The following is a 23,902-nucleotide window of genomic DNA, read 5'->3' as shown; positions in this document are numbered from 1 at the left end:
AGGTTCATTTTTGGCAAAGAGGTGAGTCAGTATAAATCCTGCCGCCGCCCACCGCCCACTCGCTCTCCACTGCACAAATCACAACCCCACTGGCCGAACCGTATCATATCGCCTCCGTCCTCAAGCAGCAATTTTCATCAGACAACACGACCCTCGCCCCTCGCCCTCTCCACCCCCCATCACCCCCCTTTTCTAGAACCGCTGTTGTCTCTCGATTTCACTAGCAATTATGGCTGCCAACGGCGACTTCTCTGACGACGAGTCCCAGCCTGGATCCCCCATGCTCGATGCGAACGGTCATGATGACATCGAAGAGCAAGAGCCCCTCGACCAGGAGTCCAAGCCTCTGAAGTCTGCGATGAAGAAGGCGGTTCCTCCTCCCCAGCCCAAGCGGCCAGAGCTGCCCGAGCAGCCGAATCCGGAGACTCTGGACCTGTCCACGCTGACTCCTTTGACCCCCGAAATTATTGCGCGCCAAGCCACAATCAACATTGGCACCATCGGTCACGTCGCTCACGGCAAGTCGACGGTCGTTAAGGCTATCTCCGAGGTCCAGACTGTCCGTTTCAAGAACGAGCTGGAGCGAAACATTACGATCAAGCTGGGTTATGCCAACGCGAAGATCTACAAGTGCGACAACCCCGAGTGCCCTAGGCCGACATGCTTCAAGAGCTTCAAGAGTGAGAAGGAAGTCGACCCGCCTTGTGAGAGGGATGGCTGCAGTGGCCGCTACAGACTGTTGAGACATGTGTCGTACGTTGAACCTCAGAATCCTGTGTAGTCAAGTTATTCTATGCTAACTCAGAGATCGAAATTAGTTTCGTCGACTGCCCCGGTCACGATATTCTGATGAGTACTATGTTGTCTGGTGCCGCCGTCATGGACGCTGCCCTTCTCCTTATTGCCGGAAACGAAACTTGCCCTCAACCTCAGACTTCGGAGCACTTGGCCGCCATCGAAATTATGAAGCTCAGCCACATTATCATTTTGCAGAACAAGGTGGACTTGATGAGAGAGGATGGTGCCCTGCAACATTACCAGTCGATTCTGAAGTTCATCCGTGGTACCGTCGCCGATGGCTCTCCGATCATTCCCATCTCTGCACAGCTCAAGTACAACATTGATGCTGTCAACGAATACCTGGTTTCGCACATTCCGGTCCCTGTCCGCGATTTCACCGCTTCCCCTCACATGATTGTCATTCGCTCCTTCGATGTGAACAAGCCCGGTGCCGAGATCGAGGAGCTGAAGGGTGGTGTTGCCGGTGGTTCCATCTTGACTGGTGTTTTGAAGCAGAACGACGAGATTGAGATTCGCCCCGGTCTGGTCACCAAGGACGAGAATGGCAAGATTCAGTGCCGTCCCATCTTCTCTCGGGTCATGTCCCTCTTTGCCGAGCACAACGACCTTAAGTTTGCCGTCCCTGGTGGTCTGATTGGTGTCGGTACTCGCGTGGATCCTACTCTGTGCCGTGCTGATCGTCTCGTTGGTTTCGTCCTTGGTCACCGTGGACGCCTTCCCGCTATCTACACCGAGCTGGAAGTTAACTACTTCTTGCTTCGTCGTCTGCTCGGTGTCAAGACCGCCGATGGCAAGCAGGCCAAGGTTGCCAAGCTTACTAAGAACGAAGTTCTCATGGTTAACATTGGTTCTACGGCTACCGGTGCTAAGGTCGTGGGTGTCAAGGCTGATGCCGCCAAGCTCAGCTTGACCAGCCCTGCTTGTACCGAGGTCGGAGAGAAGATTGCCATCAGTCGGAGAATTGAGAAGCACTGGCGTCTGATCGGTTGGGCCAACATTGTCGCGTAAGTCTAAAGCTCCGCCCCTTACACTCCCCAAGATTTCTTCCCTGCTCTGAGAGAATGACGTGATATTAACTTTGGTCATAGTGGTAACACCCTTGAGCCCATCCTGAACTAAAGAAGTTATTGCCCGCTTGGATGGCCAGGCTTGTATCCACCAGATTACGGCTGGTGGGGACGTCAAAGAGTCTCTGACACCAAGTCTTGGCAGGGTCAAGTCACGAATGAAGTAGAATGGTTTGCAGTAGCGAAAGGGGGTGTCAGTTAACTCCCTGATTAGAGACCACAGGGAGCCTAATCGTCGCCTATTCCACCTGCTGATGATTGCGAAGAACAGGAGATCGTGAGTATCCTCCACGATAACCAGTTGAAATGTTCGCAGGATCGAGGAGGCCGGGCAAGCAGCAGGATGGGAAGGCATTTTAGAAGATCAGGTGGCATGGCTGGAGTTGCGCAGACCACTTCTTTGACGTGTGTTACGACGCTTGTGGAAAATATTTCTTACAATTTTTTTTTTCTTTTTTTGTTCATTCTTATTATTCGGTCCGGCTCGCATGGCTCTATGTAGATGCTGTATAGGGGAATGATGAACGCAACGAAATAAAAGTCAGAATTTCTTTGATGTCCAATACGCCGCTATTGAAAACAAGCATAAATGGGGAGCTGAATGAAGGAGTTGTTTGTTCTGCTGCGGCCTTGCCTCCGAGGCTACCGCGGCGGTTGACTAAGGCGCGGACCAGCTCCTCTTTTAACTATTCTCTTACTCCCCCATTCATTGCTTTGTCCGCAACCAAAAGGCCACATCACAGCAGGCTCAATTTCAGGCTGCTGTAGTGCTGTGGGTGTCGCAATGTATATCCTCGAGGTAAAGTTCCCGTACAGACCTCTTCATCACCATACTAGAAGTTCATCTGGTCTTCCCTTCTAAGCTTGAAGCTCCAGCTAACTCGGGTCATCGTGGCCGTTACAGCAACTGGCGCGTTTCCTCGACCGCCCATTCATCCCCTGGAAGAATGTCCTCGTCGGATTTTCTCTAGGCCAATTTCTTTTGGAGGGCTTTCTGTCTCTCCGTCAGTACAAAGTGCTGCAACGAACAAAGCCCCCGCAAGTATTGGCGGGCGAGGTTTCCCAGAAGGTTTTCGATCAGAGTCAGGTAAGCATCTCTACATGAACTCAGCAACCACATCATACTGATCAGACGTTTCCGGGCTCATTAGTCCTACGGTCGCGCCAAAGCCAAATTCGGTCTTGTTGCAGGTCTTTACGGTCAAATTCAAAATCTTGCTTTCATCTATGGCGACATTCTCCCCAAGCTTTGGGGAGTCAGCGGTCTCCTGTTGGCACAATACTTTCCTTCTCGGTTCCAAGGTGAAATCTCGCAGACGCTGCTATTTGTCTTCGGATTCAACCTGATCAGCACGGTTCTTTCTCTTCCCATCTCGTACTACAATACTTTCGTCCTTGAGGAGAAGTTTGGTTTCAACAAGCAGACTTTCAGTCTCTGGGTTACGGACTTGCTCAAGGGACAAATGCTTGGTATCGTACTTGGAACACCCATTATTAGCGCAGTTCTCAAGATCATTCAGAAGACCGGCAACTCCTTCTTCTACTACCTGTGGCTCTTTGGCGTCTTCCTCCAGATCTTCGCTATCACCATCTACCCTATTGTTATCCTGCCCTTGTTCAACAAATTGTCGCCCCTTGAGCCTGGTGCCATCAAGACCGGTGTCGAAAACCTCGCTAAGAAGCTTAAGTTCCCTCTTCAAGAGCTGCATGTCATTGACGGCAGCAAGCGGAGCGCACACAGCAACGCCTACTTCTATGGTCTCCCTTGGAAAAAGCACATCGTCATCTACGACACTTTGATCGAGAAAAGTGAGCCTGAGGAGGTTGTTGCAGTCCTGAGCCATGAACTGGGTCATTGGAGTCTTAGCCACACCACAAAGCTTTTCGGTATTGCTCAGGTATGTTCCTGGGTCACAAAGCAGACCAACCACTTCCTTATGAGTGGCCAAAATAGTATAACGACAGGCTGACCTGTACTAGTTCCATATGTTCTACATTTTTGCGCTCTTCTCCGCATTCGTGAGCAACAAGTCTTTGTATCAGTCGTTCGGCTTCTATAGCCAACAGCCCATCATGATCGGATTCCTCTTGTTCTCGGATGCTCTCGCACCGATGGATGCTGTTGTCAAGCTTTTGATGAACATCCTCAGTCGCAAGTTTGAATTCGAAGCTGGTAAGCCTTCAAGACCCTTGAATCAGAACCGTGATTATGGCACGATACTAATCAAACCATCAAGATGCCTTTGCTGTCGGTCTCGGTTATTCTGAGCAGCTGGCGCAATCCCTTCTCAAGCTGCAGATCCAGAACTTGAGCACCATGGACGCTGACTGGATGTACGCAAGCTACCACTACTCTCACCCTATTCTTTCCGAGAGACTCAAGGCGCTCGGTTGGAAGGGTGGAAAGGTTACCGCTCTCAAGGAGGAGGATAGTGAGAAACCAGTTAAGGCGGCTGACCGCGAGCTGTGAAAAGTTGACATTCTAGTGTCTCCTTCCTTTTTCTGGTATGGTGTTACAGGGCCGGTTGAGGGGAGAGGCCCGCCGGATATGGGCTTCTGAAGGCATATTCAATTGTTAATGGATTTTTGAGTTCTTATCACCGGTTATAATAAACCAATCGTAATCGTCTTCCAATGGATTAAGTTCGCCTTGAATGCGCCAATGCAATATGCACAAGTCTAATATATCTTGGGAATCCAAGACAGACAGCAGAAAAACAAATCCCGTAGCAAAGCCGATGCAACCCATAGCAAAACCTGCGCGCAAAACAGTAACTTTTCTTTCGCTTTCATTCACTACTCAAGCGTCCGACTTGGCCTTCGCTCTCTTCTCTGCAAGTCTGCGCTCCTTCTTCTTCCGCTTCCTTTCCTCTTTATCAAGACCCGCAGCAGTCTCGGCATTCTGCTCTGTCTCAACAGCATCCATATCCATGCGGACATCGTCATCATCATCGGCAGCAACAACCTCCTCTTGAAGCTTCTTCGGGTCCTCCCACCCCTCATTTCCGGCCTCTGTCTGCTGCGCATTGCCCTCCTCTCCAGCGCTGAGCTTCGCAAGAGCCAGATCCCTGCCCAGAACTTCGCCAGCAAGGCCAGCCTGAACGCGCTTCAGGTTGTGCAAAATGAGGTTGGGTGCGGCAGCCGTGGTGCGCGAGGTCGGGCCATGTTCGCTGATACCGGCATTAGGTTGGAGGGCGGGGTCTGTGGCGGCGCGATCGAGATAGGCGGCTAGGAAATCGTGCGCGGCAGCCTGGGAGATAGGCTTGGAAGAGAGGATGGTTGTAGGGGGTAGCGGAGAGGGACCCTGGGTGGCCATTGTGGTATATAGTGATAAATATTGTTTCTCGACTTGTCGCAGAAGTGTTCAAGTATATGTAAAGGTTTGTAATAGGAGTAGTGCCCCAAATGTCGAGAAGGGTTATTCGTTCAGTAATAATAGCAACCTTCCGTACTCAGTTGTGTCAAAGTAGGTAGAACCGGTTTATTTCGTTATTGCTCGTTTATTGCACCAATTGAGCAGATATGGAGAACTGTAGATGCGCTCTTGCATCGTCCGGCGGAGAGAAAAAGTCGGAGGTGGTCCGTGCACTGCGGCGCCGGAGTTCAATTTTCAGTCCGCCGTCACGGACAACATCTCGCATCCCTCCATCGCCGTCCCCAGGTTTCCGCGTCAGCGACGTCCAATTACGCCTCACCGTCGTCTTTAACCTTCTCATCAATATGCTTTGCCTTCGGTGTACGGCTCTGCCGACCGCTTTCAGGTCCTTTGCGGCCCCAGCAACCAGGTACGTCCGTCCGAGTCTGGCACCCTGGATCCAATGAGACCACGCATCTAGGCTCTGTATATGGTCCGATTCCTCAATCGGGACAGGCAAATCGTCAGGGGAAGCTCTGGCACCTTAGGCACTTAATAGCATGGATGAATGAAATGTCTGACTTCAGTTGATTCACTAGACTCACCTCCGCACCGCTCACATCCACCGCAACCTCTCTATCAACACCGTTCCGTGCCCTCTCCTCCACGACCCTCTCCTCGCTCCGCCTCCCTCAACAACATCTCCCCTCTCAGAGCCTCATTACCTCTTCTTCCACCACTACTATCCGCTCTCTGCTCTCCACCAACAACTCCTTCGCAAACCAACAGACCCGCTCCTTCTCCGCTAGTGCCTCGTTGGGTGGAAAGCGCGATACCTACAACCCCTCGCGGAGGGTGCAGAAGCGCCGTCACGGATTCTTGGCTCGGTTGCGCTCGCGAGGTGGACGGAAGATTCTGTTGCGGAGAAGGGCTAGGGGGCGGAAGTCGCTGAGCTGGTAGATTGGAATGCGTTGTTTGGTGGTGATGGGTTCCTCGGTTTTTGTTCAATCTCATATTGTGTGTGGGCTGTGTACTATGACGTTTATTGCTCTTTGATTTTTGCGGTATCTGGATTTACTTTACTTGTGGGGAAGTTCGGTGATGCGTCTTGTGCTTCCTGTGCCCCTCAGAGTAGGATGGCATGAGGTGATTCAGCATGGAATATGCCGAGCGGACCTTGCTCGCGTTCCGGGGGTATCCTTTGCGTTACTGGGATGGGGGTGGTATGAGTCTAGGGGTTCTATCTAGCTACCATTAATAGGACGTTGTCCTATGTGTACCATATACATATTTATACATAGATATCTCATTGTCACGTGGTTTGGTTTATTTACTTGGAGTGTGGTGGAGTCAGGGTGTAGATCTAACATCTCAGGTTAGCTATATTTCTCTCACAAAGATCGAGAGATGGAAGCTGTCTGGTACAAAAGGCTTGAAGCAGTGAAGAACAAATCATGTCACCTAAGAGACCTAAGGGCCAAGTAATATTTAGTAGTGGCTGAACGCAAAAGCATCTGCCAGCACTGTTTACTACAACAGGCAAGGAGAATGGAGAGGAACGAAAACATATTCGTGAAGTATTTAGGATGGTACATATAACAATTGCATCAAATCATACCTGCCAAGGTCTGGTAAGTGTCAATAAACTACATCATTCAGATTAGGTTCAAGTCTCTGGTTGTTGACTGGCACCTAAGTTGAACAATATATCATTAACTTCAAAAATCATTTGCGTGTCTGCTCAGTTGGAAACATCTCTAACAATACAGATCACACGGGTCGGCATATTTGTCCCAGACTTTCAGTGTCCCTTAATAGAGGTGGCTGATCTTTCGATCTAGGTGCCATCTAGGGATTGGCTCAAATATATCCTGTCATGTCTAGTGGTCGTCGTGTGTATGGCATCACTCATCATCTTCGTCATCCTCCATGTCTTCATCGCTGTCGTCTTCGTCTTCAGATCCGGTTTCGTACTCATCATCATCGTCGTCGTCAGACTCCTCGTCCTCGTCATCGCCGACCTTCAGTCCATAGTCATCTTCGAATTCCTTGAGTGGCTGCACCGCTGGCGTGAATCCCGATGCCTGGAGACCTTCCTTGATAGTCTAAGCCGACAGTTAGTAAATGACACACGAGAGTATGATAATTTCAGGGAAAGCAAACCTCCTCAAGCACTGTAGCGCAGGTAACCACGATATTCGCCGTGGATGGGTTGAACAAAGGCAGAATGATGCTCTTCAGAGCACCCTTCACGTCATCAACGCTAGTAGCCCGCACCTGCTTGAGCACCCGCTCTTTGTAGTCGCTAGGTAGGCGCCGAATCACCTGTCGAATGAAACTGCCGGAGGCTGCGGCACCAATGGTCGACTGTTCATTCGCAAAGCTAACAACAATGCTGCTAATGGAGCCCTCCAGCATCAAAGGATCGAACGGCATCGCACCAGAGAGATGATCCTCAACAATCTGTTTGCTTGAGTCGAAGGCCTTATGGGCGTTGGGAGAGCGATAAACGTCAAAGTTGACGAATCCGGTGTCGATGTTGTAGGCGAAGTTCGTGCCATATGCCAAACCCTTGCCTCGAACCGCAACCCAAAGGGGTCCCTCGACCGCATTCATGTATGCGATTGCAACCATCAAGGCAGGAAGTCTTGGATCATCATACGAATCCAGACCCCGTGCAGTTGCATATGCGAACGATGAATCAATCGTCGGCATAGGGACCACATACGACTTGCCGCCCAAGTTCTGACCAGCCTCACTGAGCAACGGTCTTCTGGCCGTGATAGGCTCCAGAGGGGCACCTGCACCCAAACGCTCTGCAAATGGTTTCCATGCTGACACAGGGTTTTGAAGTTTCTCCAGGTCAGCGATGACCAAGACTCGCATGTTCTCGAAGCGGAAAAGCGCGTCTCTGATCTCTTCCATGCGCGCAACGACAGACTTCGGCTCTTCTGCCAGTTGCTTCTTGATCCGTTTCAAGTAACGCGCCTTCACCAAGGTGCTCCGAGCCCGAACAATAGATTCTGCCGCGTAGTGGACCATCACATGAACAGCCGCGAGCATGTCATCACCACTACGCTTGGAATCGGGTACATCGGAAAGCAGTCGGCTGGTAATCGCTCGGAGTCGCTCGACATCGAAAATCGAGTTCCAAGAAAGTTCCTGGATCCATGCAATCGCCGTATGATACTTCTCAAGCTCCACCTGGAATGAGATCCGCAGCATCTCCGAGTTTCCTAGGCTTCTGGCTCCTTCCATGGAGTAGCCAACTGTGTCTCTTTCCAATTCCACAACCACCTGCTCAAAGTTAATGGTTTCCCCATTCCGGTTGACAGGCAGGTTGAAAAACGCCTCGGTATACACGGACAGCAATGGGCGAAGCTGCACAGGTACGGCCTGCGCCGAGATGAGAAGGGAGAGCTGCACGAAGCTACTGGGGATATGCTCAAAATGGATGAACAGGGGCAGATCGGATCCATCAGCATCCACCAGTTTTTGCGCCTTGTGGGACGGGCGTCCGGCATCCAGCGCTGCACCGGACCTGGCTGTAGTAGTGTCCACGAAATGGATAGACTCTACCCCGGGAATTTGGAACCTCTCCAGCATCTCCTTGGGGATCTCCTTGTCATTTTCAGCTTTAGCTTTCTCCAGCTTGTCGGCCAGCTTCTTCAGCCCTTCCTCACCCAAGCGCTTCTTTTGCTCTGCGACTCTAGCTTCTTCTTCCTTCTTCAGTGCGTCAGACATTTTGACGGACGGGACACCCAGGATAGTGACATGGTTGGCATCAGAAATCCACGTCTTGATGAAAGTGCGCCATTGTGCTTCACTCCACTTCTCCAACACGTCATATTCTTGCAAGGTCGCAACATCAAGCATAGTCGATCCGTCCCTCTTTCCGAAAAGGAAATCCGAGATCACGTACTCCGCAAAGGAAGAGGCGGAGCTTTCAGTAGAGAACTTCCAGGTCCGCCTTTGCCGGTCAATGCACTCCTTGATATATCTCATATCCAATTCCTTCTCCATAGCATCCTTGAGCACTTCGAAAAATCGTTGCTCTACCTTTGCCAGTTTCTCTGTCTCCACACTGGTCAAAGTGAAGCGAATCTCAATACTGGGATGATCTTCGGTAGCATAATAAACAGCACTGGCGAGCTGCTCCTTCTCAACCAAGATGTTGTCCAAGAGGGAAGCAGATGAACCGGCCAAATACAACAATGCAACATTAACAGCCCCGGCTGTTACAGTGTAAGTATCACTTCGAAATGAGGGAATTGGCGAAACACTCACTTTGAACAGGATCGGTACAGTCCGGACCGAGGAATCTAATCTCTATCTCTCCAAAGGATTCATCTTCTTCCGGGAATTCCACAGTCTGGACAATGGACTTCTGCAATGGCGGCGCCTGCTTGGAATCTACCCACGGTCTCTTGAAAGGTGAATCAGGACTGGGAATGACATCTAGAATAGTATCTTCAAATTTGTCCAAGGTCTCCAGCATGTTTTGGTGATCTACTTCGCCTGTGATAATCAGGCATAAGTTCTTGGGCTGGTACATCTCACGATGGAACGCTCGGATACGATCCGCGGTGAGTACACGGAGCTGCTCCATCATACCGCCTGTCTCGTAGCGGAAGCCTACACCATGCGGGTAAGTCAATCGACGAGCGGTTAGATCGATTAACTCCGCAGAGTTATTCTGCACACCCTGCATCTCCGAGTAGACGACTCCGGCGTCGTCACCGGAGCCGTCAATATGATGCACTTCGGTATAGCACCCTTCATCTGTCAGTGTTGGAGCTATAACATGCTCTAGGTACACGGGTAAGATTTGAGCAAATCCTTCCCAGCCTGCTGTGTCCAAGGTGTAGGCCGTGTGATCTGTGGCCGTCCAGGCATTAGTGCTCGAATAAACACGTGTTGCCAGCTTGTCAAGGAAGCCCTTATATCTATAGTTGCGAGAGCCCATGAAGCACAAGTGCTCCAATGTATGAGGAGCACCCGAGTCATCGAGAATCTCAGTGGCTAGAACAAAATATCCTGTGACTTTGGGTCCTTTTTGGTCAATGACCACTACCCTCATGCCTGTTCTCTCCGATTCATACTGAGCAAACTCGCTAGGCGAGTACTCCGGCTTAAACTTCTGGAGTAGCTTGAAATGGCTGTTTTGGGTAGATGACATGTTGCTCAATGGTCTCTGGAAATGTGATTTATAACCAAATTCTGCGATCACACCCCGTAGTGATAATCTGAAAGACTGTTAGTATTCCATAGACCAGAAACGCAGATGTCTAAGAAGCAAGTATAACAGTTTTATTCATTTCAAAGAAGCTAGCAATGCTTGAGGTTCGGGATGCGGGGAACTGAAACGGGAAAAGCACCCATTCCATGTCTGAAATACCAATAGCAAGAACAAGGGAATTGCAAATTGTAACAATACGACATCACGGAGATCATGAAGCATGCTGTATGACTGCGCAAAACTGTGGCAGCCAATGCAAGGCTGCCAGTTGAGGGATTGGATGTTCAATACAGACAACGACGGAGGGGCAGTCTTTTCTTGCTTTTTTTTTATTCAATGGAGTTCAGGGCTGGCACTAGCATGGACTCACATGGATCGAGAAGCGTTTGCCCGAATCAGGCTTCTCAATAGTAACTGAGACAACACGATGGGCTCTGCTTGACGCCGGTTAAGATTGTTTCAGGAATTTTCAGGTCACACAGTTGGCCGCTGAACGAAGAGGTTACCCTCCAACTGTAACGGTTCAGAGTGGAGTAGTTCAGGTTCCGGTCCGATAGAGCTCACCACACCAGCAGACACTTCACGAAAAGACAACCCGGATCTAGGTTTGAAGAAATCTTCATCGAACAAAAAACGAAGAATATACTTGCAGATAAGACAACTAAAAAAAATAAAGTAGAACTTAAAAATGGTCTCAGCTTGGCCGTGGGGAAGAGAGAGACCGTTTGTGGTCTTGCCTATCGCAGCCAAGGCGGTGAGCGGTGAAGTCACATGGCGGTGTTGACAACTCGCCTTCCCTTTCGGTTGCGATTTGCTTCATTGGATACCTTGGTATATCTTTGGGGATCGATACCTGGCAGATCGCCTTTACAAGGGAAGCGGAGCTTAGTGTGGCTCTTCTGCTGGCCTGCCTTACCTTTTTGATCCGCCGGTTACCAAGAATCAAAGGCTCTTGTTTACTGACAAGATGTCCGCTAAGGTATCGGAGCAGGACATAGGCCAGTCGGTGCTGGATTTCGTGACCGATGGTACTTATCCAGGGTCGGAGCAGGTTGTCGCATCTGACTTTTCTGGCTCTATCTTGGCGAAGGAATTGGAGCTGATATCGAAGGCTAGAGAGCAAGTTGAAGTAAGTAGTATCTAATGTGGAGCCCCGCACAAGTAGCAGCCCAGATGACATTATAACTAAATGAGAATTTCCAATAGGCCGAGATCAACTTCCTCAGTCGTGAAAACAACTTCGATGCGGACGGATGGATTTCACAGGCCAAGCAGCTTCATGCAGACATTGAACGTTCTAGAGTCACTGCGAGGGAAATCGTCGAGCAACATGAGAAAACGCAACCTTTGCAATTGAAAGTGGAAGATGCTTCTGCGAAAGTTGGTCTCATTGAGACCGAAATCGCGTTCAATCAGGCGGTAACCAGTGCGCTGACAGAAGTACAAAAGCTGTGCAAACAACTAGACGACGGACGAGCAGCTCTCGGGGAGGGCCGCACCATAGCTGCCATTGACACATTGGAGTCCACTGAACACGCCGTCAAGCGAAGCAGTCATTTCACAAACACAAACGTTCTACATATACTGCTAGAGAATGCCGCCGGGCTGCGGAAAGATATCATGGAGGCTGTCCGTAACCGCTGGAACGAACAGCTACATATCGATAAGACGGAGGGAAAGCTGATCATTTCCAAGGACAGCGGTATGATTTTTCTGTTGGATGGTGCCAGGTCATTCAAGCTCACTAACATATTTCATAGATGATACATTGCACGAGACTATCGTGGCCTTGACCAGGCTTGAGATGTTCCCCTCAGCGAGGGATAGGTTCCAAAAGGAATTGACATCGAAGATAATTGATCCGATATTGCTGCCTGGAGCCACTGGGCGTAGCCATGAGTGCCATATTTCAGGGTCTACGATATACCTTGACCCGCAGCCATCAACGGCATCAATACCAGAGCTGCTTGAACGCCTAGTCAAGGTATTGGGCTTCTTGAAGCAATATGTTCCCGCGCCTATTGTGGAATCATTTTCGGAAATGTTCATTCCCTCGCTGTCTTCCAAGATAATCGAATTGTGGCTATCACCTGCTATTCCAACCGATCTTGAAGGCTTGGGACAGTTTGAGCAAATGCTCGATCATGTCCTCAAATTCACGAAGAACATTGAGAGTTATGAGTGGCGCGGCCAAGAAGAACTCATCTCTTGGGTCAACCAGGCTCCACGTCTCTGGATAGCTAGAAGGCGCGTTGATTCATTGGATCAAGTTCGGAGAATTCTCGCTGCTTCCCAAGGCACTACACAACAGGTTGAGAGAATTGAAGTCGAGAAGGTCTCCGGGAGTGATGAAGCGCTGCTGGAGAATGCTGCACCTGATGATTGGGACGCTGGTTGGGAAGAAGACAATGAGAGCGGCTCTAAGGGGAAGCAGCCCAGTAATTTCGACGATGAGGAAGACGTGAGTGCATGGGGGCTGGATGATGATACTGAGGAACATGACCCCAAAACGAAAAATGGCACAGCCACGGCATCTGCGGACAATGATGATGATGCTGGAGATGCCTGGGGCTGGGGTGATGAGGATGAAGAACAGAACGCCGAGGTCTCAGAGCCTAAGACACCAGTTGTGCCTGCAACTGTCAATGGCAAGGGTGGGGCCAGCCATTCCACTCCCAGAGAGGTTACTTTGAAGGAGAAGTACACCATCACAGACATCCCCGACTCTATTCTGGGTGTCGTCAAGCAACAAGTGGTGGACTCCAATGCCATATCCCAGCCTGCGTAAGTCTTTCATGGTCAGAGTTCTATAGTGATTCTAATACGTTGCAGGCATGCCCACTCACGTGTGGTTTCCTCCGGAACAGGACTTCTCGCACTCCCAACTCTGATATTGGCCATGTTCAAAGCCACAGCCTCGACTTTCTACGGTCTCAAATTGAGTGCTGGGCAGATGTATTTATATAACGACAGCCTGTATCTCGCCGGTCAAGTTCGTGATCTCGCAGAGGAGTACCAGATCACCAGGCTTCATGCAGATATCGAAACTCTTGAGAAATATGGAAAACTGGCTTACAGCAAAGAGATGCAGACCCAACGCACAATTGTCACAGACCTTCTAGATGGTGCACAGGGCTTCAGCCAATGCTCTGAGCAACCGTTCCTTGGCGAATGCGAAAATGCGGTCAGCGCAACAGTGGACAGAATTCGCGACGTTTTCAAAGAATGGCAGCCTATCCTGTCGCAGTCTGCACTTCTTCAATCGATCGGCTCATTGGTTTCAACTGTCATCAGCAAGATGATAATCGAAATTGAGGATTTGGGTGACATTTCAGAGCCCCAGTCACAGCGACTTGTGTCATTTTGCAACCAAGTGACTGGGCTGGAAGATCTATTCATCCCTGAGGGCCCAGATAACACCGAGCGTTCGCCTATGACGGCCGTCTACGTACAAAACTGGTTGAAATTCCAGTATCTGATCAATATATTGGAAAGCTCTCTTGCTGACATCAAATTCCTTTGGCTCGAAGGCGAATTGCGTCTAGAGTTTTCTCCAGACGAGGTCGTAGATCTGATCGAAGCTCTTTTTGCCGAATCCGATTACCGGCGTAAGGCTATCGCGGACATCAGAAGGGCATCACGAGGGCGATAGTCGTTAGCTTTACTTCCATGTATATAAACTTAGCAAAATGGCATATTGTTGTCTTTGGTGCATATTTTTGCTCTTCTACTTATCTAGTACGTAATGTTGCGGCGGGGAATCTCCGCACTTTGCACAAGTGGCCGCATCGGGTGCCGTATTTTTTTCCTCACTCGGTGGAGTTTTCTCAACTGCACTTTGAAGCGCTCTAGATCGCGCCCTTCATAACCCCCATATTTCCCTTCAGTGCCATTATGAACGGCGTTCAGGATTCGACGTCTGCTGCGGCCTCGTCCCAGTCTGCGCAGAGGCAGGTGCGTGTGCAGCTAGTTAGCAAGCAAGAAGACATTGCGCTGCCTGAGAGCACCGGCCCCATTCTGGTTCCCACAGGTATGAATGCATTTTGGCAGATCGCTGCCAGTCTGCCTTATATACACATACGTTCTCACTAACTTCTTTATCTATTTGTAGGATTGCGGAGATATGCGCTTTCTACCCTGGTGAACAATCTTTTGGGAAACGACAAGCCGGTGCCATTTGAGTTTTTGATCAATGGCGCATTCCTTCGGACTTCGATCGATGAATACTTGACGGCCAATGGCATATCTGCGGAAACTACTCTGGAAATTGAGTATATCAGAGCGTTGATTCCCCCGCTTCATATTGCTTCGTTCGAGCATGATGACTGGGTTGGCTCGGTGGATGTCCTCTCTGCGACCTCGCCAGCTACCTCTTGGGCTTCTGCGATCGTCTCTCCGGGGCAGGAGAGGATCCTATCGGGCAGCTACGACGGGTTGCTTCGTGTGTGGAATATGTCGTCTCAAATCGTCGCAACCTCACCATCCCCGGCTGATGGGGGACACGGCGCGTCTATCAAGGCCGCCAAGTTCGTCTCGCCGAATTCGATTGTGTCGGCTGGCCTTGATCGCACCGTTCGACTCTGGAAATACAACGAAAGCGATGATGGATTTTCAGGAAAGATCACCCCGCAGATTGAGCTCTACGGACACAAATCTGGTATCAACTCGTTGGCTGTGCATGCCCCCTCGAACCGTATTCTCTCCGCTTCGGCAGACCACAACATTGGCTTCTGGTCGACAAAGAAGTCAGATGCTCCAGCTGCTCCCGAGAACCTAGTTTCGTCTACTGCGTCACGGAGCTCCAAGCGCAGAAAGGTGAGCTCGTCCGTCAGCACCCCGCAGCGCGGCCCGCTTGCGCTGTTGTCTTCCCACACCGCGCCAGTCTCAGCTGCCATTTTTGACACGAACGACTCGACTGTCGGTTACTCTACTTCTTGGGATCACTCTCTGCGTACATGGGATCTGGTCACGGCCGCTTTAGTAGACACCAGATCGACATCCCATTCGTTGCTATCTCTCGAGCATCTCCCCGAGCACCACCTTCTTGCGACAGGTACTTCTGCTCGCCACATCACTCTCATCGACCCTCGTACGTCAGCGACAACAATCTCCGCCATGACCCTCAGAGGCCACACCAATGCCGTGGTTTCTCTTTCCCGCGATCCCCACAGCAGCTACGGTCTCATTAGTGGCAGTCACGACGGTACCTGCCGAATCTGGGATATCCGTGCTACAAAGACGGATAAGGACGGTGTTGTTGGCGAGAGCGTGTATTCGATCACTCGGAGAAGCTTGGAAGAGCAAGGTAAAGCGGATGCTAAGCGAGTAGGTGGAGAGGGAGTCAAGGTCTTCAGTGTGTGCTGGGACCGCTCGGTTGGCATTGTTAGCGCCGGTGAGGATAAGAGGATTCAGATCAACCGGGGTGAAGGCGTATTGTCTTCCGCATAAGAGTTGCACATATGGTTCTGGCGTTATACTTATAGGATGAAAAGTTTGGTTCTGACTCTTCGTATTAAACAAGCCGCTGTACGAGCTGATGTTTCCACTTGCAATATATCATATAATTGCTCTAAGAGGCAGCATGGAATCACTACTATGATCTCCTTAGAGTCTCAATGTTTCATTGTCTACATAAAATACATCTCCGGGGCGGAGAAGGTCAAGCCAGAACACTAATTTACAAAAGCAAGTTTATAACGCCATTCCATGCCCCAACTGAAACGAAGCCGCAGAGACCACTGGGGTCAATAAATGAATCATCATGTTAACCTCACAGTCTTCTCTCCATACGGTTGAGCTTGACAGCAGATTTAATCTAGAAATCATGTTAGAAAGATTCTTGCCTTGTGTAGTACCTCACGACCACATCCACCAGCGAAGTGCTCCAACACTCCCTGGTTTCATAGCTGGAGATATTTAAATATGCGTGTAAACCAACCTGGCTCCTCGTCCGCTGTCCCCGAACGGGCAAACCGAGCGCATGACGCCGACCACGGTAGGTTCCCGTCTCCTTCAGACGCTTGATGTTATCGAGGTACTGTCTGCGGAGGTCGTTCTCAATCTTCATATCGGACAAGGCGGCCGTGATATCGAGGACCTGCTTGTTCGCCAAGTCGCCAACCTTGCACGTTGGGTGGATATGGAAGCGGGCAAGCAGACGGGTCGAGGTCAAGTTACCGATGCCGAAAAAGGACTCCAGCGATTTCTGAATTCAGTCAGACCAGGCGTTGAAGGAAAGATGGAAGTTCGGAGTTGCTTGCCTTGACGAGGTTTCGCTCGGGGAAGTTAACGCCCAAAATGAAAACCTGATTGCTTATTAGCCACACACTTGAGAGAGACTTTGTACTGGCATAGTATTAATACATACCATTTTGACGGTTTGGCTTGTTCAGTGCTCCAGGGGATGTGATATGGCTCAAAATGCCTATGCGCTGCGCTATTCTTCTATCAACCTCCGCAGTCTGGCTCAGTTCAGCGCGGAAGAAATCGACCAGTAACAATGTTTCTCCGAACAAATCTGCGTAATTTCGATTTCTGCATACAGAAAATACATCCTAATTCTTCCGCGGTTGCGGTGCGGTGAATGAAAATTTCAAGTATTAACTGCAAAGATACAGTCATACTAATCCCGATACGGTTATGGTGCTCTTGGCATCTCCGCAGTAATGCAAGCTGGCCTCCGTTCGCCGCATGATTGCTCCTTGAGTCTCCTGTGTTCTCAAGCAATTGTTAGAATTCTCCTACATTGGAGACATCCTGAGCAATCATGAACTTCAAGAACCTTTTCCTGTCTTTCTTCTTCGTCCTGGCGGTTGGACTTGCTCTTGTCCACGCCGAAGAGGCCCAGCCCCGGGGTCCCAAGATCACCAGTAAGGTATGTATAGATGTGATCTTCAGCACTTACAACCATTGTGAATTGCTTTCCAAGTATGACATACTAACTGTATTTACATATAGGTGTTCTTTGATATTGAGCACGGAGACAAGCCTCTGGGCAGAGTCGTGCTTGGCTTGTATGGCAAAACTGTCCCTAAGGTACGTGATCGTCGTCATGCTATTGTCACTCGGAGCTCCTAGACTGATAATATTACTTTTGCTTTTTTAGACCGCTGAGAACTTCCGGTATGATTTCACGAGCTCTATGAAGCTTCTGCGCCATTCTAACATTGCTCGTATTCAGTGCTCTCGCTACTGGTGAGAAGGGGTTTGGCTATGAAGGGTCTACCTTCCACCGTGTCATCAAGGACTTCATGATCCAGGGTGGTGACTTCACTCGTGGCGATGGTCAGTACTACAAGGATCTTCATTATATGTGTACAATGCCCCTGCCATATGCTGACCCTTCAAACGAAAGGTACCGGTGGAAAGTCTATCTACGGTGAGAAGTTCGCCGATGAGAACTTCAAGCTGAGGCACACGCGCAAGGGTCTGCTGAGCATGGCCAACGCCGGCAAGGACACCAACGGCTCCCAGTTCTTCATCACCACCGTTCCTACACCGTAAGTCCGTGCCAAACCTGTATAGCGATGACAGCCAGCTTACGATTTCGGGATAGTTGGCTCGATGGCCGCCACGTTGTCTTCGGTGAAGTGCTCGAGGGCTACGAGATTGTCGCTCAGATTGAGAACGTGCCTAAGGGCCGTTCTGACAGACCCGTGGAGACTGTCAAGATTGTCAAGAGCGGAGAGCTGGAGTCTGAGGACAAGGCTGAAGAAAAAGGTAGCAGCCACGAGGAGCTGTAGACCTGTTTCCTGAGGTCTCAGCCTGCTTCTCGATAAGTCTGTGATGTGCTGATCGCTTGTAAAGAAACGAGCTCTGAAGAAGAGTCACAACCTTCAGCAATTGCTGTTGTTCCTTCTCCAACCCCTTTGTCTATGACATCTGATAACGCTCCTTACATCTTCCCGAAATTCGCAGCGCTTGCCATTGTTATCGGTCTCTTGGTCGTCCTGGTCCGACGCAGCTTTAAGGGAGAACAGGAGAAGGCTGAGAGGAGCATTGTTTAGAAAAAGATTGTACTCATCCAAATACATGGAAAGAATTGCTCAGTAATTTTACCCTCTGCTGCAGCTCGTACTGTACATCTTCCTTGCAGTGTACGACTACAAAGTACTGCAGGCCGTATTCAAGTGCCACATGACGAGCCGACGCATAACCCACGCCTTAAAACAGCCGTGGCAAGCGCGCCAGGAGCAAGTGCTGTGAGATCATCTTCCAGTGGCAAGTAAGAGAAAGGCTTGGCCTCCGGTTGGGCCAACGAAGTACTTTTGTGGTAAGCTCCACTGGCAGGCAGCGGCAAGGATGCGCCCACCACCTAGTCTACCTTTGGAACAGTCCAAGTACTCCTGCCACCCCTAACCATCTAGTACTTTGTTAGTCAGTGGTATGATAGGCACCGTCCAGTAGGAAAGTTTTTCTCGGCGATAAGATTTGCTCGTTGCCTACCATACTTCACCGACCCCACGCTGACGACCTGAGTGGGAGACCATTCCACCTGCGGAGTAAGGTTATTTCCTCCCAGGAGTAACGCCATTCCACTGAGGTTCCTCTGCGGTCATTGGAACTTGGGAATTTACAAAGTCTAGCTTGCTTTCAGCATGACCGTCACGAACTATGGATTTTATAGTCAGACTTCGAATATAAAGATCCGTTCAACCGGGTGCAAGTAACAAACAGGTGACCTGTTATATACAGCAGTTGGGCACGGACAGCATGAACAACAACAGTACTATCATCATCCAAGGCCTCTCAACGGGGACTTAGTAATGCACAATGATGCTTAAATCACGTCAATCCTGGAGGGCAAGTGCCCACTTTTTGGCGTTGTAAGCCTAGTATGGGACGATCATACTCCGTACTGTAAGACAAATTTTTGTATGCTGTGGTCAGGAGTTAAGGAATACAATTTCAAACATTGCTGCAGTCAGAAGTTCTGATAACCGAGGATCAGTCAACATACCAGGGCGCAGAAGCCGATCAGTTTCCACGATACAGCGACGACGTTGACACTGTAAAAAAGGAAGACGCCGGAGGCGAAGTATAGTACATCGCCATGGCCGGGGTGCCAAGTAAGGATGCGCTTGGCTGGAGAGGGTACATCACGTGGCCGTGACAGTATCTACGGGGGGAGGCGAGCCTGAGGCAAAAGGCAGAGTTTTTTTAGACCTCGTCAGATTGGCTCAAACCGGATCAACTGGTGAACAAGTCGCTGCTACTAGTACCCTAGATAGTATAGAATGTGGGATTTCGGCCAACAACCCTAGGATCTTGCAGCTGGCCAAAAGTTCCAAATAGAAAATGTATTATGGCTTCTAGTCGAATCGACAGCGTTTCAATGCGGGAAGTTCCTTGATCTTGATCGGAGTTTTACACTTTTTAATCCATGAATTGTTCTTGATCCGGTTGACCAAAGGGGACAAGCAGAGACAGCGCGAGAAGGAACTTCCAGCAAGTGAGTAGTGACGGAGGTACAACAGGGCCAAAATAGACAGGGCCCAGCCCATCATCATCTGGCAACACAGGCAGAACCGCCAGAACCAACTACGCCGCCACTCTGTTTCGTTTAGCCTTTTTAGAATTTTCTCTGGATTTTTCCCATTCCCCCTTCCTGTTTGGTGCAATGGCCGTTTGGCCTGCGCTGGCCGGCTTGCCCTCCTGCTGCTGCTTCCCTTCGCTTCTTTTTTGCACGCTGAACCTTTTTTTCTCACCCGGACCGTCCCCAATAATTCCATCGCCGGGCTGCCAATAAGCAAGCAAAACCTTCCCAGTGCGCAGGCCTGCCAACCACTGCCAGTGCATTATTCCCTTAGTTTCGTAGTCATCGTCTTTGCCTCTCCTCCCCGTTCTCCGTCCCACAAACCTTCTTCCTCTTCCCTACTTCTTTTCCTCCCATCCCCTCTAAACCTCCCCTCCTAATCCAGTCTGGTTTCAAATTTTTTTTCTCCAATATCTCCACATCATATCCTATTCTCTTCCCCTTCCCCCCTTTTTTCTTCTCTCTTTCTACACCGTAATAGAGGTTAGATCTGGGAGATCGTCTTGTTCTTCGTTTAGTATTCCTCCCCAAGGTCTTTCTTTACCCTGTTCCTCTTTCTCACTCTGTGTTACTCTTATTGATCCCCTGCGTATTGCCACTCGATAGAGACGCGGGGACTTTTTACTTCACTTTTCCATTTTCTTTCCTTTTGTCCTGTACAGAAGAAAAGAAATTTGCAGTGTTCGCCCGCAAGGACAACATCCGCTGAAAAATCGCTTTGTTCAACTACCAGCATAGTACGTTTTTTTTTTTTTTTTTTTCTTCTTCTGTGCCGGCTCCTTCCAACAACATCCAACGCGTTTTGCTCATCTGTCTTCGGTGTCCACAGTTCGAAATACCGCAAATATGGCCGACAGCTTGAAGATGGGAAACCTTTCCCTCAACGAGTCTCAGCACGCTCCTGCCGCTGCCCCCAACACGGGTCGCGCCGCTTACATCCCTCCCCATCTTCGCGGACGCCAGATGGGTGGAAACATGGACGGTGCTGCAGCTGCCCCTCCCCCCGGTCCCGCCGCTGGCCCTGGCAACTCCTGGGGTGGTCCTAGGTATGTGATATCGCATTACGGGCGTGTCCCATTTCGCGTTGTGTTTAGTGACTAACTGGCATGATTTTGCAGAGGCGGCCCTCGCGGTGGCCAGTGGGCCAACGCCAACGCCCCCGATTTCAGCCCTCGCGGTCCCAATGGTAACACTAGCTGGAGCCCTCACGAAGCTCGCCGGCCCTTTAATCCAAATGCTTACGGACACCCAGGTCACGGAGGCTCTTATGGAGGAAGTGGAGGTGGTTCTGCCCGAGGCTCTGGAGATGGCCAGTGGCGTGACGGCAAGCACATTCCCGGTCCTGCCAATCCCCGTCTCGAACGCGAGCTTTTCGGTCTTCCCAACGATCCCACCAAGCAGAACACCGGTATCAACTTCGCCAATTACGACGACATCCCCGTGGAGGCCTCTGGTCACGATGTCCCGGAGCCGGTCAACGCATTCACCAACCCGCCCCTGGATGACCACCTGATCGAGAACATCAAGCTCGCCCACTACCAGACTCCCACCCCCGTCCAGAAGTACTCCATCCCCATTGTCATGAACGGCCGCGATTTGATGGCCTGCGCCCAGACTGGTTCCGGAAAGACTGGTGGTTTCCTCTTCCCTATTTTGTCTCAGGCTTATCAGAACGGTCCTTCCGCTGCTCCTGCCCAGGCTGGCGGTCAATTCGGTTACGGACGTCAACGCAAGGCGTACCCGACCTCCCTCATTCTGGCACCCACCCGTGAGCTTGTTTCCCAGATTTTCGACGAGGCCCGTAAGTTCGCCTACCGCTCCTGGGTCCGCCCTTGCGTTGTGTACGGTGGTGCCGATATCGGTTCCCAGCTCCGCCAGATTGAGCGCGGATGTGATCTTCTGGTCGCTACCCCTGGTCGTCTTGTCGATCTTATCGAGCGTGGCCGCATCTCTCTGGTCAACATCAAGTACCTGATCCTGGATGAGGCCGATCGTATGTTGGACATGGGTTTCGAGCCCCAGATTCGCCGCATCGTGGAAGGCGAGGATATGCCCCACGTGAATGACCGCCAGACGCTGATGTTTTCGGCCACTTTCCCCCGTGACATCCAGATGCTGGCTCGCGACTTCTTGAAGGACTACGTCTTCCTGTCCGTCGGCCGTGTCGGATCTACCTCTGAGAACATCACCCAGAAGGTTGAATATGTCGAAGACCACGACAAGCGCTCCGTCCTCTTGGATATCCTCCACACCCACGGCACTAGCGGCCTCACCCTCATCTTCGTCGAGACTAAGCGTATGGCCGATTCTCTGTCCGACTTCCTTCTTAACCAGCGTTTCCCCGCCACCGCTATTCACGGTGATCGTACCCAGCGTGAGCGTGAGCGTGCTTTGGAAATGTTCCGCTCTGGCCGTTGCCCTATCCTTGTTGCCACTGCTGTTGCTGCTCGTGGTCTCGATATCCCCAATGTCACCCACGTCATCAACTACGACTTGCCCACCGACATCGATGACTATGTTCACCGTATTGGTCGTACTGGTCGTGCCGGTAACACTGGTATCGCCACTGCTTTCTTCAACCGTGGCAACCGGGGTGTTGTCCGCGACCTGATCGATCTTCTGAAGGAGGCTCACCAGGAGGTCCCCTCGTTCCTCGAGAGCATTGCTCGTGAGGGCAGCGGCTATGGTGGTCGTGGCGGCCGTGGTGGACGTGGTCGTGGCGCCAACGCTACCCGTGACATGCGTCGCGTGGGTGGTGGTATGGGCGGTCCTCCCTCCTTTGGCGGCAGCAGCTACGGTGCACCTGGCGGCAGCTATGGTGGCGGCGGCAGCAGCTATGGCGCCCCTCCCTCCTATGGAGGCGGTGGTGGCTATGGCGGCGGCGGCGGCGGCGGCGGCGGCGGCAGCTACGGTGGTGGCTACGGCAACCCCTCCGGCCCTACTGGACCTTCTTCCTGGTGGTAAATCAATCACTAGGGGAAGTTGTGGTCTCTGACGAGGCCGTCGGGTCTGATTGGCTTCTTTTTCTTCATTTGCCTCTCCTTTGACGGATACGATCAGAACGAGTCCTGAGTTCTTCTTCTCTTTCTTCTCATCCCTATTTCTCTCTCTCTCCCTCAGGGCCGGCTTTGTCATGACTGCCACGACATAACCTTAGATGCGTTCTAAGAATCTGTTTTTCTCTGCTTGTTGTCTTTTCTATTTCGTTATTCTCCTATGTGCAGGTGTTTTTTTCTGCTGCTGAGCATTTTATCAATGTTGCCTATTTCATCGTTTTGTTTTAGACATGGGTTTCGATGTGGTCCGATCTCCTTATCTCGCTGCTCGTGGTTATACCCGTTTATAATCGAGAGCATTCGGGTCGGCATTGCATGGATATCATAGAATGCGTTGTCTTTCTCCTGCGACCGCTTCATCAGATACCCTTTTTGTTCTCAGGCGGCCATACGGAGATCCGCTTGAACGACGCGTGCCGAGCGGGGGTGCCGGCTTTTCGTGTTCAGAAAAGTGCTTTTTATGATTTTTCCCTGCTTGGTGCCAGGCAGCTGCATCGACCGTGTCTCGCGAATAGATTTCTTACAGTTTCGGTTTCTCACGGCGGGGTTTCTCTTATTCCGTTTTCTTTTTCCATCCATGTTGTTGTTTCGTGCTTTGCTTGAGATTATGCTTTACTACTCCAAGCTGTGTTAAGCATTCGCACCGGAGTTTGAGAGACATCAAGGTCTGTGTGGCTGTGACGTCTTTCGGCGAGCATTGATCTTTTTGCACGACTTCAAGGAACGATGGGTTACAAAAATGGGAATGCGGGTGATAGAGATAGGTTTCTTCATTGCATTGTGTATGGCGTTGGCTCGAGCTGCTGTGTCCACAAAAATATTCTCTGCACTGGGGTCCGTGGAGGCTGA

The 23,902-nt window shown here is 50.7% G+C and overlaps 10 protein-coding genes across 10 annotated transcripts; 7 read left to right on the top strand and 3 right to left on the bottom strand.

Annotated features, from left to right (window-relative positions):
* Window positions 1–229: 229 nt before the first annotated feature.
* BO87DRAFT_303930 (translation initiation factor eIF2 subunit gamma) lies at window positions 230–1,920 on the top strand (the record flags this gene model as incomplete). Its single annotated transcript, XM_025619264.1, has 3 exons — window positions 230–753; window positions 819–1,805; window positions 1,890–1,920. 3 exons carry the CDS (start codon window positions 230–232, stop codon window positions 1,918–1,920), a joined length of 1,542 nt encoding a protein of 513 aa, XP_025481898.1.
* A 659-nt stretch (window positions 1,921–2,579) lies between these two features.
* On the top strand, window positions 2,580–4,494 carry BO87DRAFT_374772 (zinc metalloprotease). The gene is made up of 5 exons (XM_025622866.1): window positions 2,580–2,667; window positions 2,773–2,955; window positions 3,020–3,766; window positions 3,849–4,041; window positions 4,106–4,494. The coding sequence occupies exons 1-5, from the start codon at window positions 2,653–2,655 to the stop codon at window positions 4,336–4,338; spliced, it is 1,371 nt and encodes a 456-aa protein (XP_025481897.1). The 5' UTR covers window positions 2,580–2,652; the 3' UTR covers window positions 4,339–4,494.
* Window positions 4,425–5,386, bottom strand: BO87DRAFT_374771 (uncharacterized protein). The gene has a single exon (XM_025622865.1). The coding sequence runs from the start codon at window positions 5,182–5,184 to the stop codon at window positions 4,669–4,671; it is 516 nt and encodes a 171-aa protein (XP_025481896.1). The 5' UTR covers window positions 5,185–5,386; the 3' UTR covers window positions 4,425–4,668.
* Window positions 5,387–5,513: 127 nt separating this feature from the next.
* Window positions 5,514–6,539, top strand: BO87DRAFT_374770 (mitochondrial 54S ribosomal protein bL34m). Its single transcript, XM_025622864.1, has 2 exons — window positions 5,514–5,653; window positions 5,823–6,539. Exons 1-2 carry the CDS (start codon window positions 5,589–5,591, stop codon window positions 6,181–6,183), a joined length of 426 nt encoding a protein of 141 aa, XP_025481895.1. The 5' UTR covers window positions 5,514–5,588; the 3' UTR covers window positions 6,184–6,539.
* Window positions 6,540–7,127: 588 nt separating this feature from the next.
* BO87DRAFT_395289 (putative zinc metalloprotease) lies at window positions 7,128–10,402 on the bottom strand (the record flags this gene model as incomplete). The annotated part of the gene is made up of 3 exons (XM_025625176.1): window positions 7,128–7,328; window positions 7,387–9,458; window positions 9,511–10,402. The coding sequence occupies 3 exons, from the start codon at window positions 10,400–10,402 to the stop codon at window positions 7,128–7,130; spliced, it is 3,165 nt and encodes a 1,054-aa protein (XP_025481894.1).
* An 898-nt stretch (window positions 10,403–11,300) lies between these two features.
* Window positions 11,301–14,143, top strand: BO87DRAFT_354869 (uncharacterized protein). Its single transcript, XM_025621302.1, has 4 exons — window positions 11,301–11,591; window positions 11,669–12,164; window positions 12,223–13,246; window positions 13,295–14,143. Exons 1-4 carry the CDS (start codon window positions 11,430–11,432, stop codon window positions 14,112–14,114), a joined length of 2,502 nt encoding a protein of 833 aa, XP_025481893.1. The 5' UTR covers window positions 11,301–11,429; the 3' UTR covers window positions 14,115–14,143.
* Window positions 14,144–14,315: 172 nt separating this feature from the next.
* On the top strand, window positions 14,316–16,109 carry BO87DRAFT_457378 (WD repeat WDR12/YTM1 family ribosome biogenesis protein). Its single transcript, XM_025628795.1, has 2 exons — window positions 14,316–14,492; window positions 14,574–16,109. The coding sequence occupies exons 1-2, from the start codon at window positions 14,357–14,359 to the stop codon at window positions 15,908–15,910; spliced, it is 1,473 nt and encodes a 490-aa protein (XP_025481892.1). The 5' UTR covers window positions 14,316–14,356; the 3' UTR covers window positions 15,911–16,109.
* BO87DRAFT_374762 (mitochondrial 37S ribosomal protein uS13m) lies at window positions 16,074–16,927 on the bottom strand. Its single transcript, XM_025622863.1, has 4 exons — window positions 16,830–16,927; window positions 16,723–16,767; window positions 16,401–16,667; window positions 16,074–16,277 (listed from the first exon to the last, which is right to left on the bottom strand). The coding sequence occupies exons 1-4, from the start codon at window positions 16,830–16,832 to the stop codon at window positions 16,233–16,235; spliced, it is 360 nt and encodes a 119-aa protein (XP_025481891.1). The 5' UTR covers window positions 16,833–16,927; the 3' UTR covers window positions 16,074–16,232.
* Window positions 16,928–17,172: 245 nt separating this feature from the next.
* On the top strand, window positions 17,173–18,402 carry BO87DRAFT_374761 (peptidylprolyl isomerase). The gene is made up of 6 exons (XM_025622862.1): window positions 17,173–17,336; window positions 17,420–17,497; window positions 17,568–17,584; window positions 17,643–17,746; window positions 17,817–17,961; window positions 18,018–18,402. The coding sequence occupies exons 1-6, from the start codon at window positions 17,229–17,231 to the stop codon at window positions 18,202–18,204; spliced, it is 639 nt and encodes a 212-aa protein (XP_025481890.1). The 5' UTR covers window positions 17,173–17,228; the 3' UTR covers window positions 18,205–18,402.
* A 2,441-nt stretch (window positions 18,403–20,843) lies between these two features.
* Window positions 20,844–22,961, top strand: BO87DRAFT_304133 (DEAD/DEAH box helicase; the record flags this gene model as incomplete). Its single annotated transcript, XM_025619269.1, has 2 exons — window positions 20,844–21,043; window positions 21,116–22,961. The coding sequence occupies 2 exons, from the start codon at window positions 20,844–20,846 to the stop codon at window positions 22,959–22,961; spliced, it is 2,046 nt and encodes a 681-aa protein (XP_025481889.1).
* Window positions 22,962–23,902: the final 941 nt, after the last annotated feature.

This window comes from Aspergillus neoniger, assembly GCF_003184625.1.
Source record: "Aspergillus neoniger CBS 115656 unplaced genomic scaffold BO87scaffold_9, whole genome shotgun sequence".
Taxonomy (NCBI): Eukaryota; Fungi; Ascomycota; class Eurotiomycetes; order Eurotiales; family Aspergillaceae; genus Aspergillus; species Aspergillus neoniger.
Note: the sequence above shows the minus strand (reverse complement) of the source record. Positions and strands in the feature narration are given on the sequence as shown.